Raw genomic sequence first — 15680 nt, 5'->3', positions numbered from 1 at the left:
ATATCATTTAGATACAAGCCATAACCTATATGATTATTTGATTAAATTTATATGAAGATACTTGAAGGATTTAAAATGCATGAAGCATATAATTCAAAATCTTGAAAAAATGTACTCGATCAAATTATAAAGATCTTTGTACGGTTTAAAGCAACCTGGGCGCGTATGGTATAATCGCCTCAGTAAATATTTGCTGAAAGAAGATTACATAAATGCTGTTATTTGTCCATGTATTTTTATAAAGAAAATATCATCATAATTTGTTATACTTGCTGTTTATGTTGATGACATAAATCTTGTTGGAACTCCATAAGAACTCCAAAAAGGCAATTGAATAGCTTAAGAAAGAATTTGAGATGAAAGATCTTGGAAAAATAAAAAATTGTCTTTGGTCTGCAAATTGAATATTTAGCAGACGAGATCTTTATCCATCAATTTGCCTATGCAGAAAGGGTAATTAAACGCTTTTACATGGACAAAGCGCACCCATTAAGTACACCAATGGGTGTTCGATCACTTGAAGTGAATAAGGATCCGTTCCGGCCTCCAGAAGAGGGTGAGGAACTCCTTGGTCCTGAAATACTCTATCTCAGTGCAATTGTTATGCATTTAAGTATCTTGCTAATACTAACAAATATGGTGCAGATCGTATTGGTTATGCAGATACAATATTAGAATGCGGAGACTCAAATATTTGAAACAAGGTTTTCATCAGGGGGAGTAAAATACGCGATGCACTCTTTTTTCCTTACTAAAGTTTTTTCCCATGGGGTTTTCCTTACAAGGTTTTTAATGAGGCACCTAAAAATGCGTATTACTAAATATTGTACTCTTTTTCCTTCACTAGGATTTTTTCCCATGTGGTTTTTCGTAGTAAGGTTTTAATGAGGCACATTATCTTTTAATGAACATCCAAGGGGGAGTGTTATAAATATATTATATTATGGATGTTCATTTAGTACCCCGTTGTAAATAAGATTCCTGAAGAAGCTTATCCATATGGGACTCCGTCGTAAATATGTTTATCTATTTAGTACTGTATTGGAAATAAGCCTCCTGAAGAAGCTTATCACTTCGGTACCCGGTTATGGATAAATATTATCCCCGATAGAAGATTATCCATACCGGGTATAATAAGTTTATCCGTTCGATATTCTGTTATGGATACATTACTCCCGGCAGAAGATTATCCATACCGGGTATAATAAGCTTATCGTTTCAATACTCCATTATGAATAAATATTATCCCCGATAGAAGATTATCCATACCGGATACAATGAGCTTATCCTTTCAGTACTCTGTTATGGATAAACATTACCCCCAGTAGAAGATTATCTATACCAGGTATAATGAGCTTATCCTTTCAGTACTCCGTTATGGATAAACATTACCTCCAGTAGAAGATTATCTATACCTGGTACAATGAGCTTATCTTTTCAGTACTCCGTTATGGATAAATATTACTCTCAATAGAAGATTATTCATATCTGGTATAGTAGCAGCTTACACAACACCTTCATTTCTTCTATAAATAGAAGAGATTTCAGTTCATTATGTACATCAGTTTGAATTCGAATACTATATCAGTTTCTCTCTATACTTGTCTTTACTTTACAATCTTTATTGTATAACACTAACATATTAGATTTGTCTTATATATATGCCCTCTATTAACCTATCGGCTCATATAATTTCTCACTAGTCTTCTGGCTCAAATAAACTTATTTGAATAACCACCAATGTTGGGCTTGAAACTCTTGAATTTAAAATTTTTATTTTGAAGATTTCTTGTTTGATTCAAAGTGGGTGTTATTAAATATTGCTTATAGTATCTTCTGAAAAGTTCATACTGAAGTTTGATCGCAATTGGAGCTGATTTGAGGTGATTGAGATCGAATTTTTCAGCTGAAAATCAAAGAAGAACGCAATTATCAAACAGTATACCGCTACGATATACTATTGTTATAGTATATAATATACTGCAACGGTATACTGTAATAATCGAAAAAGAACACAGTTACCTAACAGTATACCGCTACAGTATACAATATACTATAGGAGTGTATAGTTATACTGCAGTACTATAACGGTATACTGCAATAATATGCAATATACTGCAACAATATGCTGTAATAGTATACGGTATACCATAATAGTATACTTCAACTGCTATTTGTTGAATCATCTAGGTGCTATTGTGCAAAGCTAAAGTCATGGTTATAGTAACATTATAGTGGTGTAGTATACAATATAATATAAAAGTATACCGTAATGAATAAGTTTTTTTTTTAAAAAAAATTTCCAACTAGGTCCTTGCAAATATTTCTTAAATGAATTTTGTTGATGGAGTTCCATGAAAATAATATTTATTGTATAAGAAGTAGGTGTCGGAAGACATAAAATAGTAATATAAAAAAAATTAAAAAAATTGAATGAAATTAGAAAAAGAACGCAAAATTAAAAAAATAAACAAAAGGAAAGAAAAAAGAAAGAAGAAAAGAAACGAGCCAAATTGAGTATAAAACCAGATTGTGGTGAATAAAGAAAATAAAGAATAATATGATTCTGGAAAAAAAATATGAACAGAAAAAAGGATAAAGAATACAGGAAAGAATAAATAAAAAATGAGAAAAAATAAAAGCAGAGAAATAAAAAAGAAAAAAGAAGACGATAAGAAACAATTACCCACAAAAGCTGCAATGGGTAGGAAGAATATTAGTTTGGCGGGTAGAAAAATAAATGGATAAGCAAGAGTAATTAGTTTAGTTTTTATGGGTAAAGTTATAAAACTCCCAATATTTTTCAAACAATTGCATGGCATGTTCTCCAACTTGATTGGTCTTGGCATAATATCTCCTTTTTTACGGTCTAAGCAAATATTTTTGTTGTTTTACTTGAACACCATACTTCTTCAATATTTAAATCTTAGAATTCTTGTTTAGTGGTGGAAAGTAAAAAGTTAATGATCAATTATTGTTAAAATTATTTGAATGTTAATAATTTATGCTTAAATTTTAAGTTCAAATACTGATTTAGTAATATATTGTAAAAAGCTCAAAACTCTATTATTGGACCTAGAAAGTGTTAAAAAGACAATGTGAGTCTTTTTAATTTGGTATTTTTTTTTACTAAATTGGTGATTGGATTATTTGTGTTTGGTTTTGAAAGCTCTGTTTCAAATTTGAGATCATTTAGAGTACACTTGGGTAGTTTGATTAAAATTAAAGTTACAAACTCGAAGAACACTTTGTTAAAACAACAGAGAAAAATTATACTATCAATTAGGTAGACTTTGATGAACAACTTAGCAGATAGGTAAAGTAAATATAACATAAATTTTATCAATCCGGAAGAGAAATTCCGGAAAAGCAAAATCATGCTAATTTGGTTGACTTTGATGAACAACTTAATGGATAACTAGAGTGAAGATATAGTATAAACTCTATCAATCAGGTAGAAAAATATTGTAAAACAATAACTATGTGCGGGTTGAGGGCTAGATTTTAAATACTGCTAATTTTAGGGACATTCAACTAAGACCAACCCTTACGCTCCCATTCCTGTCAATTCACCCAACATTTTCGGCCTTCCCTTTTGATGCACAACATGTGTGGGTTCAATTTTCTTTTCACCTCTTCTTTCTCTGAGTCTTGTTTAATGAAAAAACAATTTTAAAAGCATGGCCACTAAAAACTGTGAAAATATTATCGGGTACGATTCGAATAAACTCTCGAATAATCAAAAGTGAGCATGTTTTTATGAGGAAACACAATGTGTTTGAATTATCTCTTAGGAATTAGTTTATTTTTTACCTTTTTTTAAAGACCTAATTCATTTGAAGAGAATAGCGCTAGTCTCAGCATAAGAAGTTACTCCAACATCAAACGCATAACCATGTAAATAAAGAGACCTACGTATCTCTTCCTCCACAAACCTATACAGAGCAATTACATCAAGGAACTCGTTTAACTTATGGGGTTAATAATTTAGCAGTATGAAATTTTAAATAACGGAACCCAGAATAAGATGGTCCAATGTCAGAGGCAGACATTGTTAGATTACACTGTCATTTTGACTAAAATCCACATAATTAGCTTCTCCAGAGAGAATTAATTTCTGTAATAATAAAGTTCAAGCATCAATTTTCCCCACTGCAGATGCATAGCTTACGCTGCTGTCTCTCATAGATTTGCACTGGCTCGATTGTTCATATCGAAGGAATCTAATCTTTATCTTAGTCGAGGAGTTTTTCAGCATCTGCGTGAGTGAAAAATAGAAGATAAAAGACATTTAAGAGTATAACATAATTAGTGAACCAGACAACATAATAAAGTAAAGCGAACACCCCCAACCCAGCCTGACATAGATAGGTAAATCAAGAAGTTTATTGAAACATAAATAATCTTAGAAAAAGGTTGTATGCTAACCGGTTACCACATAGACAACAGGAAGACAACACCTTTCAGGAAAAAACAATTTATCAAAAAAGAGAGGAGGAGACTTACATGGAGAAAAACGCTAATTGGATGGCGTCCACAAATGGTGTTGTCCGTCTCCGACAGGTACTGTTTAAATGCATCCGGGTCTCCTGTTTCTATAATATCCATACCCATTTTATCCAAGGCTTCAATAGATTTGTAAATAGCTCCATGGCTTTTGTCATAATGCATGTAGTTGAACCTAACAATTAAAAGCCCAATTGGTGTAAAGAAAGATTCCAAGGAATATATGTATCAGGTAAAATGAGAATCCATCATCAGACTAAGAAACATTACAATGCAAACACTTTTTTTTTTGCCGTGATAGTCCATCTAGAAGCAATGAGCCATGATTAGAAGTTACTCAGATACCATGCACTTACCATCTCTTTTTAGAAACGAGAATTGAACTATGTCTTCGATGAGACAAAACTTTACGTGGACCAGTATGGTTAAATAAATTCATAATCAGTTTATTGCAGCTATATTGTAGTATAATATGTGATTGTTCTGCTTTCCTGTTTGACCATTATTATCAAACACACAGAGGCGGATCCAGAAATTAAATTTTACGGGTTCAGATTCACAATTCTACCACATCTCATCTAATTTAATGGGTTCAAAATTTATTATTTGTACATTTTAATAATTTTTTCGGCAAAAATACATGATATTAGCGAGCTTTTACACTGTATACGTCTCTGCAAACACAAGTGTAATGTGGATCAGATTATTAAACTTCCAGATTTCTGCCCATCTTTAGTCAGTCTGAGTCTCTGAGATCTACCAATCAATACTTAAAGATCCCAATGCACCAAAAATAACTAATTGAAGTTCGGTCTTCAGGTAAATTTCCCAATTATTTCAACAAGACCAAATAGAATTCACGCAGCACCAACAAGGATGATTGCCATCAGAATAAGGATCATATTTTCTGTATATGATCAAGATATAACTACATGCAACATTGGTGAATCAAACTCACCTTGAACCCCAATGACAAAAATCCGAAGACACTGAGAAGAAATTCTTTGGGTCATCTACATATTTTGCGAGTAACCGTCCATAAAGGGCTTCACTTTCAGCACTAAGAGACCCAACCAAAATAGGCACAATTTTCACTGGATACCTGTCGTAGTAACTTTAAAAGTTATCTCTGAATCAAACCATCACATAAATGAAATTTAATTTAGAAAAGCATACCCTTCGAAAACTTTAGCAAGATATGGAAGGTGCATTTCCATGCTATGTTCAGCTTCATCAACTCGAAGATCCATGTATTCAAATTTCCCCGTAGCTTTTAGCTCGTCATTTACTGGTATTAAACCAAGTTTTGTTATATGAGAGTTGTTTAAAAGTTGCCATCAAGAAAATGAAAAACGTACATGAAGGAGAAGCTTGCTAACTCTTTTACTACACACGTAAATAAGCAGAACAATAGAGTGCTGATCACTTGTTAAGATTGTGTCTCAACTGCCTTTATTTTTAAATCCCTCTCCTAGTGTGCTGGTTGCTTTAACTGTCACAAGCCAAGTGCAGAGGACCAGAATTTGCAGATTGACCCTGGTATAATGTGCAACAATATACTTATTCTTAAAGTTTCTGAACAGAGTGAAGTGTCAACATCTACTTTCTTTTCTGTTATAGTTATGTCATTTGATCTCAGTGTTTATACAAAGAGTGCCTACGCTTAAATCCAAGAGGCTGTCTAACAAATTACAAATCTACTTTGAAAATTGCGGAACATAATGGTTATGTGCGGAACTTGAAGCTTTGGAGTGCTTGGAGTGCGGAACTTGAAGCTTCACAACAAGAGTCTATTGTGCAAATGGTTATGGAGATTTAATGAAGAAGGTGAGGAACCATGGAAAAAGCTGATTACCATTAAATATGGTAAAAAAGACTTTTGGGATCCTAGTCCGGTGGTTACATATGCAGGTGCCAGTCTGTGGAAGTATATAAGTAGTTTATGGCCTTTACTACAAGGAAACATAACGGTGAAGATTGGAAACGGGAACAAAGCTAGGTTCTGGACAGATGTTTGGGCCGGAGAAGGATAATTGATGGAAAAATTTCCCCATCTTTATAGCTTTACTACTAACAAACTTTGTACTGTTGCAGAATGCCATTCAGGAACAGGATGGCAACCAATTTTCAGAAGACACTTCAATGATTGGGAAGTGGAAGATATCTGTCAACTACTCAAAATTTTAAAGCCTATAGCCTTGGATGACAGTAGAGAGGATGCCCAGATTTGGATGGCCAGTAGAGATAAGAAGTACTCCGTTAAAAGCTGCTATAATCTTCTTCAACAACAAACTGGGCAGCGGGAGGAATCATGGCCATGGAAGATGCTTTGGAAGACCAAAGCACCAACAAAAGTTGCTGGATTTGGATGGACTGTAGCCTGGAATAGATGTCTTACCCAAGATATGCTACAAAGAAGAGGTTTTGCTTTATGCAGTAGATGTTTTTTCTGTGAAGAAAGCCTGGAGTCTGTAAATCATTTGTTTCTTCATTGCCGGCAGACCAGACAGATTTGGGACCTATTCCTTAACATCTATGGGGTGAAGTAGGCAATGCCAAACAATGTTAGAAGCCTGCTGGAAAGTTGGCAGGGTCAATCAGTAGGCAAAAGGAAGAAAAAGATGTGGATGACCATTCCCTTGTGCATCATGTGGACCATCTGGCTAGAAAGGAATAAGATGCTTTGAAGATCAGAGGACCCAGATTCCTACGCTGAAAAATAATTGTTTGCAGAATCTATATTTTTGGTGCAAGGAAAGGGTAGTAGGAGACTTGGTGCAGCTGTTAGATTTTATGGAATTGTAGAATCTTTATTTGTAACTTTTTCCTATGATGTTTTGCTTGTACTTTGAAAGTACCCCCTTGGTACTTTTTTGAAGTTTCTTAATAAAAGTTACCTTACCTGATAAAAAAAAAAATCTACTTTGAAAATTGTTAGGTTTCAAAATATTATGCCCACAAATAGTTATAGTTGGCCCACAAGTTAGAATCTCTAGGGAGTATAAGCCTGTTCCTCTACCCTGCCTCCGCTTATATACCAGGCTCCTGTCAGCAACAGACCTGAACTCATGACGTGCACCCGACCCACACTTCACGTGTCATACTTCCTTACGTTAAACGAAAGTGGTGGGGGCTAATAGTATGTCTGATGCTAATTATCAAATTGTCATATCCATTAGATGTAGCCTCTTTCTAGGTATTGAGTATCTTCCCACATTTTCCCCAATAGCAGCGAGCGATTCCCATACAGAGCTCATTCCTCATTGCTTAAGTTAATCTTCTAATCTTAGCAGCTATCACTTATTAGGAGACCCAAAAACCCAAACTTCTCGGAGCTATTCTTTGAGTAATTACATAACATCTTGCCAGCCAGTGTGAAGTTAGTATGTTAGACAAACGCAATTGATATATAAGACTATATGTTATGGTATAACTGTCTTGTTCATTATTTGAAGAATTCAGTTGATTCTTTGCTTACTCTTCTTCAGCATACATAGTATACAAATAATTACAAATTTGTAAACAGAGAATCATGACATTAGTATGTGCAATATGCAGCATCATGAACATAGCAACAAAACAATTGGAAGATAAATAATAACTAGTGGTTTGACAATCGTGCCATGAAGCTGGAAGAATGAAAGAAAAAGGGTTAATTTGTCAACTAGCATACATCTGGGATAAGGCCTTGCAAGTCAAGTCAAGCAATATAAACGAAAGAGAATTTTCAGATTAGGCTTCACTTCTTCCATTCCAAATCTTTTCTGCAGAGTTCTTTCCTGGATTATACAAATAGCAACTATCTGAACTTTTTACAGGTTTTTTCTTACAAATGAAGATGCAAAGAAAAAGAAGTTTGCAATACCTTCTACATCAATGGGTAGATCTCCTATAGGATTCTTGTAAACTGTGGCTCTTGAAAGTGCACATTTTGGAGTATAATAGTGGTGAGATGGACCAAGTAGAAATACCCGAGAACTGTAAAACAAAGAGTTCAAAATATTTAAGGCAAAGAGCTCAAAGTATTCCATATCTCATGTAGTGGTTAATCAAAAACTCCCTAGATCAAATTTTCTTTGACCTACATCTTATTTTAGTCCTCATCGAAAAGAATAACCAGCTACTTTCCATAAATCCATCAAAATTAGTAAGCTTTCTTCAGGTAGCAAGTTGTCTATCATGAAAAAGTCAAAGTATAACCCCTCCCCCATCCCAAATTGCTGTACACTCCGCTTTTAAAGGACCTATTTAAGCAATTCTCCAAAGTGAAAAGAGAACAATAACTTTGTCATACACAAAAAATATTTAGAAAAGCTCAACGGAAGACACACAAGACAAAAGTTCTTCTTTTCCTTTCAAGATATTAATAATATGTAAAACAATCACTCAAAGCTTTAAATTACTCTCAGGAGTGCAAAGACAATTTGGGATAGAGAGGGAGTACTATTCTATAACATTTTGAACTTGATGTATTCTTCGTATGTTTCATATGTTCCAACTACTAGATGTATTTTTTTTAAAATCGAACATAATATCACATTCAATGTTTCGTCACTTTAATATCCCCTTCTGTCAACCTTGGTTGGTAAATCGACGATGCAGGAAATTACTTGTAGCAAGTAACTGTCCCACTTTTAAAAAGAAATTCCTAATAAAAAGCTTTTGTTAATGTGCATGTGAGTTTTCACATTCAAAAGAAAATCAGAATGGAAAGAGCACATAATAAACTCACATGTTGGTGGGGTCTATGTTCCCAAATGCATAAGCTGCTGCACAACCAGAATATGAATAGCCTGCATGACTAGTGAGTTTAACATAACCAGTTAGAACCACATATGGATACAATCAATAATATATTGATAGCAAACGGAGATAACTCACGGTGCAATTACACCTCGTACATCAGAAGATTTTGCTAAGCCAGCAGCTCTCAACCAGCCATCAAGCTGTTCTGCCAGTTCTTGGGCTGGCAAGGAAAATAGCAAAGCATCAATGTATTGTCAGAATGGGCATTTGTAACTTCCCTAAAAGCATCAGTATTTGGCTTTTCTACCAGTCCTTCCATCCCATTTCAGGTGACACCATATCATTCAGTATGGAGCTTGAGATATATGTGACTTATGTGTTATATGAGTAGTAGTGGTTGAAAATGTTGAGGTAACAATTGAAAATTTTAGTCTGAAGAAAAGGAATCAATACAAATTTTAGGTTTGATTAGTTACATAAATTTAAACTCTTGAAACTTAAGAAAATTGTAAAAAATAATACTCCCTCCGTTTCAATTTATGTGAACCTATTTCCTTTTTGATCCGTGCCAAAAAGAATGACCCCTTTCCTTATTTGGAAACAATTTACTTTTATGCAATGATTTATAGCCACACAAAATATATGTGCCTCATTTTACACCACAAGTTCAAAAGTCTTCTCTCTTTTCTTAAACTCCGTGCCCAGTCAAATGGGTTCACATAAATTGAAACGGAGGGAGTATTATTAAGCAAATGGTGTGAAAGCATCTTGTGACTTCCCAAAATTAAAAGAGTGAGGCTAGTCTGTTAGGACTTACTCTTAGACTGTTAGTGGTTAGTGTTGAGTCACACTACTTTTTCGTTCCTCTTAGTGCCGGGTTGTATCTACTGGTTATTAGTTTGTTGTTCATTTATTTTCTGGTTCTGATGATGCTGTTATTTGTTTCATGGTTTCTTTGATGGTACTGATATATTGTCTCTTTGCGTCTTCTTGAGCCCGGGGTCTTTCGGAAACAGCCTTTCTACTCGGGGTAAACCTGCGTACACACTACCCTCCCAAGACCCCACTAGTGGAATTTAACTGGGTTATTGTTGTAATAAAGTTCATCTTTGGTCATATTTATATCCAACTTTTGTTGCATTACACCATATTCCTAAAGAAAATCAATGCTTATTCGCTAATACACAATTTATTCAAAGAATTTTTCATTATGACATAGTTTTGATTGACGAGACGCGGGGTGGTGTTAACGAGAGGCTAGAGGTTTGGAGGCAGATCTTGAAATCTAAAGGTTTCAAATTGAGCAGGACCAAGACGGAATACTTGAAGTGCAAGTTTAGAGACATAACCCTGGGGGGGGGGACATAGAGGCGAGGCTCGATACACAAGTCATTCCCCATAGAGGAAGTTTCAGGTACCTTGGGTCAGTAATACAAGGAAATTGGGAGATTGATGAGGATGTCGCACCGTATATCGGAGCTGGGTGGATGAGATGGAAGCTCACTTCCAGTGTCCTGTGTGATAAGAATGTGCCACTTAAACTTAAAGATAAGTTCTATAAAGTGATGGTTAGATCGACTATGTTGTATGGGGTAGAGTGTTGACCAGTCAAGAAGTCTCATATCCACAATATAAAAGCAATTGAAATGAGAATATTGAGATGGATGTGCTGGCATACCAGATTTGATAAGATTAAGAATGAAGTTATTCGGAAAAAAAGGGGAGTGGCCCCCGTGGAGGATAAAATCCGAGAGGGCAGGCTGAGATGGTTCGGACATGTGAAGATGAGAAACAGACATGCCCCTTGATAAGAGGGTGTGGACGTCGAAAATTAGGGTAGAAAGCTAGTAGGTAGTCGAGCGTTTTGCTCTTTCTTTCTATGACCGGCAACATTAGTATTACTATGGTATCCCTTTTACTCGTAGATTGCTATCTTTACCTACTGTTTGATTGATATCTTTCGCTTTGGTTTTCTTAATTTCCTTTTGGTGTTACTGCTTGTGGCCTATGCTTCTTTTCATCTGCTCTCTAGCCGAGGGTCTATCGGAAACAAACTCTCGCCCTCCTGGGTTTGTTGTTGTTGAAAAACTTCAATTTTTCAAAGAAATTCAAAAAAAAATAAAAATTGAAGAGATTCTTTGAATAAATTCTTCTTCACTACGTATAAAAAAATGCTTTTTCGCTAATTCACAATTTATTCAAAGATCAATTTTGCTATAACTGTCGCTACACCTCTTTCGAGTCGAATATAAAAACTAGGAACCAGTGCCAATTTAACAAGCAAAAACCTTCAATTTCACTACTTTTCAGCCAATTAAACAACAGTAACAATCAAAGTAACAACAAAAATAGACGTAATTTGGAAAAAGTTTTTTGCTGTTTCCACACCAGCTTACACGAAAATATACGAGGATTAATCTGCTAGATGAAATAGAATTCAATTGGGGAAAAACAGTGAAATCGGAAGAAAAATCGATTGGCGGAACTTACGATGATCAGTGTACCACGAACCAGCATGAGATGCTTTCCTGATTTTCTCCATATTTCAACTGATTGAAAAATAACGAACCAAAAACGCCCTAGTTATTGGAAAATCAAGAGCAAACGTAATGACTATGGCGATTGTTGGCGATGGAAAGAGCTGCAGTTTTCAATTGATTATTTATACTTGGCTTTTCACTTTATTAATAAATAAGTTGGGAGATTCAGTGGGCGAAGTAAAGTAGCATTGTTCGACACTTCATTATATCCCGGTTCACTGTTTCAACTTCCAATGTTTGTAGGAGAGAGTTATTATAGCCTGCATTTCAGGTCCACCCTGTTTGATGGACCCTACTTTGATTTACTTTTTCATTTTTATTGGGGGATTTTATATTTTCTTTTCTTTTCTTTTTCTATAAGTTCCTCGCATCTAGTCGTACATGAAATTCAAAATGTTGTTAGAAAAAGAATTAATAATATTGACCAAGGATAAAAGAATAGAAATAATTTATCGAATAAATATTGTGTTGTGGCAACTCATTGCCTTGAAAGCGATTTCAGTCCGATTGGGTGCAAATCGCTAAGACCGATCGCTTTCCAAGGTTCCACAATACTTCCAAACACGTGCACTCATGCTTGGAAGTTTGGAGTTGTAAGCACGTGATTTTTGCCCAATATGAGAATTACTCCCAAAAATTCAAAAATAAAATGATTTTTCTTTGGTGTGCAATTTTGTGATATTTTGAATAATTATTTGTATTTGTCTGTGCGTTGTTTATTTGTTAAATTAATAAAAATACAAAAATATGTCGTATTTTGCATGTAGGATTTAATTCTACAATTGTTAGTAATTAAATTTGTTTTACAAAAATTAAAATTACAAAAATAGGCATCGTTTGCATTTTTAGCATTTAATGTCCAAATATACAATTTTATGCTTAATTATTACTTAATTGTGCGTTAATTGTTATTGGGAGTTAATTTGCATTTTTATAACTTAATTTAATTCTTAATAATAGTTTAAGTATTTTTATAATTTAGTTTTAGAAAATAAAGGAAGAAACGATAACAAAAATACAAATAAAAATCGGATTGGGCCACTTTTTCAATTTTCAACCCCAGGCCCAAACAATTGTCCACGACCCAGTCCACTTCATACGGGTCGACCCGGTTCTCCCCATTAACCCATTAACCCAACACCCCTCTTCATTCAAAAAACAAAACAAAAGAAAAAAAAAACAAAAAAGAACAAAAAACCCTAAAAACCTAAAACTAACTATCCGCCCTCCACACCCATTTTTGCTCCTTCTTCTCCAAAAGCTCAAAAGAACCCATCCATGGCTGATCCTTTTGTTTCCCCTTCACGCCACTGCTGCTCTTTCTTCTTCCTCGACCTCACCTTCGTCATCTTCTCCGCCATTGTTGCGTCGACCATCGTTGCTGCGTCGACTTTCCCCCCCGTTGCTGCGTCTTCACGTTCCCACAGGACCAGTCGACCAAACGACCACAATCCCGTCCAAACAACCCTCCGACGCCGCTGCTTCTCCTCCTTCCTCCGAGCTGCTGCTTCATCGTCCAAACCCCGTCGTCAACACTGCCCTCCTCCACCTCGCTTCTTCTACTTTCAGCTGCAAGCTCGCGCAAGCTGCTACTGCTGTCACTGCCTTCATATTCCCCATCCAAACGACACAGCAACTCGTCGCTGTTGAATCCATGGCCGAGCTGCATCTGTTCCAAGCTCGTCGTCCATGGATGCGTCGTTGCTGTTTGTTCGTAGTTGTTGTTCATGGCTCGAGTCTCGACCTCCATCCATGGCTGCCGTAGTGGCGTCGTCTGCCTCGCCGAACTTCGTCGTCTACAAGCAAGCCAAACGCACCCCAGCTGCTCCTGTTTCATCCCTTCCGCTGCGCCGAACTGCTGCTACTGCTTCGGCGCCGCTTGGTTCGCTTCTTAAATTCGTTCATCGTCGCGTGGTCGAACTTTGGCCGAGGTTCGTCGAGTCAGTCCATACACTCTTCGTTTCAGTCCGGTTAGTAGTTTTTGAGTTTTATTTTTGTCCGTATTTTGTTTTGATATTTTCGAATCTAAAATCGGCAAATGTTTGTTTTGTTTAACGTTTGAATTAATTTTTAGTTCATGTTCATGTGTTGTTTGTTAAATTAATTTTTCAGATTTCAAATGAAAGATTAATTAGTTGTTTTCATGTTTATTTCATGTTTGTATTATTGTTTAAGTGAATATTTGTTAGTTTAATATTTGTTAGATTCAAATTGAAATTTAATTAATTGTTTCTTCAATTTGTTTCATGTATTTGATGTATTTCCCGGAAATTGTTAATATTGTTAAGTTCAAGTTTAAATTCATAATTGTTTCTTCTTAGTTTTTGTTTTGTCATTTGCCTAAAAGAATTTAGTTGTAATAAGGGAAGTATGTTGGTTTTAGTCATTTGAATTCGTCGTTTTTATTTTTAGATTTAATTCATGTTCATATTATGTTTGTTTGATTTTGAATCCGAAATGTTTATAGTTTGATTTCTTGTTTACCATTTGTGATTATTTCTTGAATTGGTCTCATAATCTTGTTTAAAGTTTAATATAAGAATTGTTGGTTGTAATGTTGTTAGAATTGATTTTAAGTTCAATATGATTGAAGTTAGAAATCTAAATATACTTGTTTGTTGTTGTTGTTGAATCCGAAAATAGGATTGTTTGTTGCTAAAATATTGTTCAATCAAATTTTAGTTGTTCTTTGTTGTTCAATTTGTGTTCATGTGATTTGTTGTTGAAATGTTGTTGAAATCATGTTCATGTGCTTTGTTGTTGAAATGTTGAAGAATTCATGTTCATGAAATTTGTTGTTTGAACATTGTTAGAAATTAATCATATTGTCTATATTTTGGTTAAGTTTGATTAATTGATGTGTTATAGCTGATGGGTAGTTTGGTAATTTATAGTACTTTCGGGGGGTAAAATAGCAATTTGCAATAGGGTCGGAGGGGTAGTTTAAGAATTGTACATTTTGTAATTGTTTATTTGAAGCATGAGGGACAAAATGAAATGGGGTGGGTTGTGATATAATTGTTTAATATAAAGGGGGGGACAAGACAAAATTTAGTGGGGAGGAATCTTGTATTTGTTTAATGAAGCATGGAGAACAAAATATAATGGAGTGGGGTTGATATATTTATTTAGTGTAATGGGGATGAGTGGGTTTGGTAGAGAAAATGGGTTGATTTTAATTAATGGAAAGATTTATGGGATGGGTTATAAGAAGTCTTGAAATCAGAAACACAAAGGGGGGGAGACAGAAAAAAAACGGGAGAGAGAAACAAATCTGAAAATAAGAGAGAAAAGGGCTGAACATTTAAGAGATAGAAAATTCCGAAAAATATTTAAGCTTTCAAATAAAAAAAACTAAAAAAATATTCTGCTTTCTTTTGTTGTTTGAAATCAGAATTGATTGTTGTTTCATAAAAGCTGAAGCTTTTGTTTTTTTGGATTACTACTCCACCGGTCTGTTACTGGGTTGTTACTGTTGTTGGGCTATTGTTGCTGTGTTGTACTGATTTTACTGCTGCTGCTGATTCTCATCTTCATTTTCTTTTGCTTCCAATATCAGGTACACAACTGACACGCTGGTTATTGTAATCCGAAATATGAAGCATGAATACGAAAAAATGAAGAGTTGAAATTTTGAATTATATTTAATTATATTCTGAATTTTATTTGTATGTATAAATTATGTAGTTTGCAAAAAATCAGAATCATGTAGATATTTAATACATATAGTGGAACATTCGACGATAGCTTAACAAATGAACTATCTACATCTATTGCCTAAAAATAAATAAATGGTGTAGTAATTCCGTTGAATAAAAAATCAAACGAATAGGCCATCTAGTAGGAAGTTGGTAGAAATTTATTTAGTTAAATAATATTGGTTAATTT

The 15680-nt window shown here is 34.7% G+C and overlaps 1 protein-coding gene across 1 annotated transcript; it reads right to left on the bottom strand.

Annotated features, from left to right (window-relative positions):
• Positions 1 to 3974: 3974 nt before the first annotated feature.
• LOC107811354 (uncharacterized) lies at positions 3975 to 12017 on the bottom strand. The gene is made up of 8 exons (XM_016636261.2): positions 11743 to 12017; positions 9388 to 9472; positions 9239 to 9307; positions 8372 to 8484; positions 5683 to 5794; positions 5465 to 5608; positions 4507 to 4681; positions 3975 to 4258 (listed from the first exon to the last, which is right to left on the bottom strand). Exons 1-8 carry the CDS (start codon positions 11792 to 11794, stop codon positions 4133 to 4135), a joined length of 876 nt encoding a protein of 291 aa, XP_016491747.2. The 5' UTR covers positions 11795 to 12017; the 3' UTR covers positions 3975 to 4132.
• Positions 12018 to 15680: the final 3663 nt, after the last annotated feature.

This window comes from Nicotiana tabacum, chromosome 1 (assembly GCF_000715075.1).
Source record: "Nicotiana tabacum cultivar K326 chromosome 1, ASM71507v2, whole genome shotgun sequence".
NCBI lineage: Eukaryota > Viridiplantae > Streptophyta > Magnoliopsida > Solanales > Solanaceae > Nicotiana > Nicotiana tabacum.
This window is presented reverse-complemented; position numbering and strand designations above follow the sequence as displayed.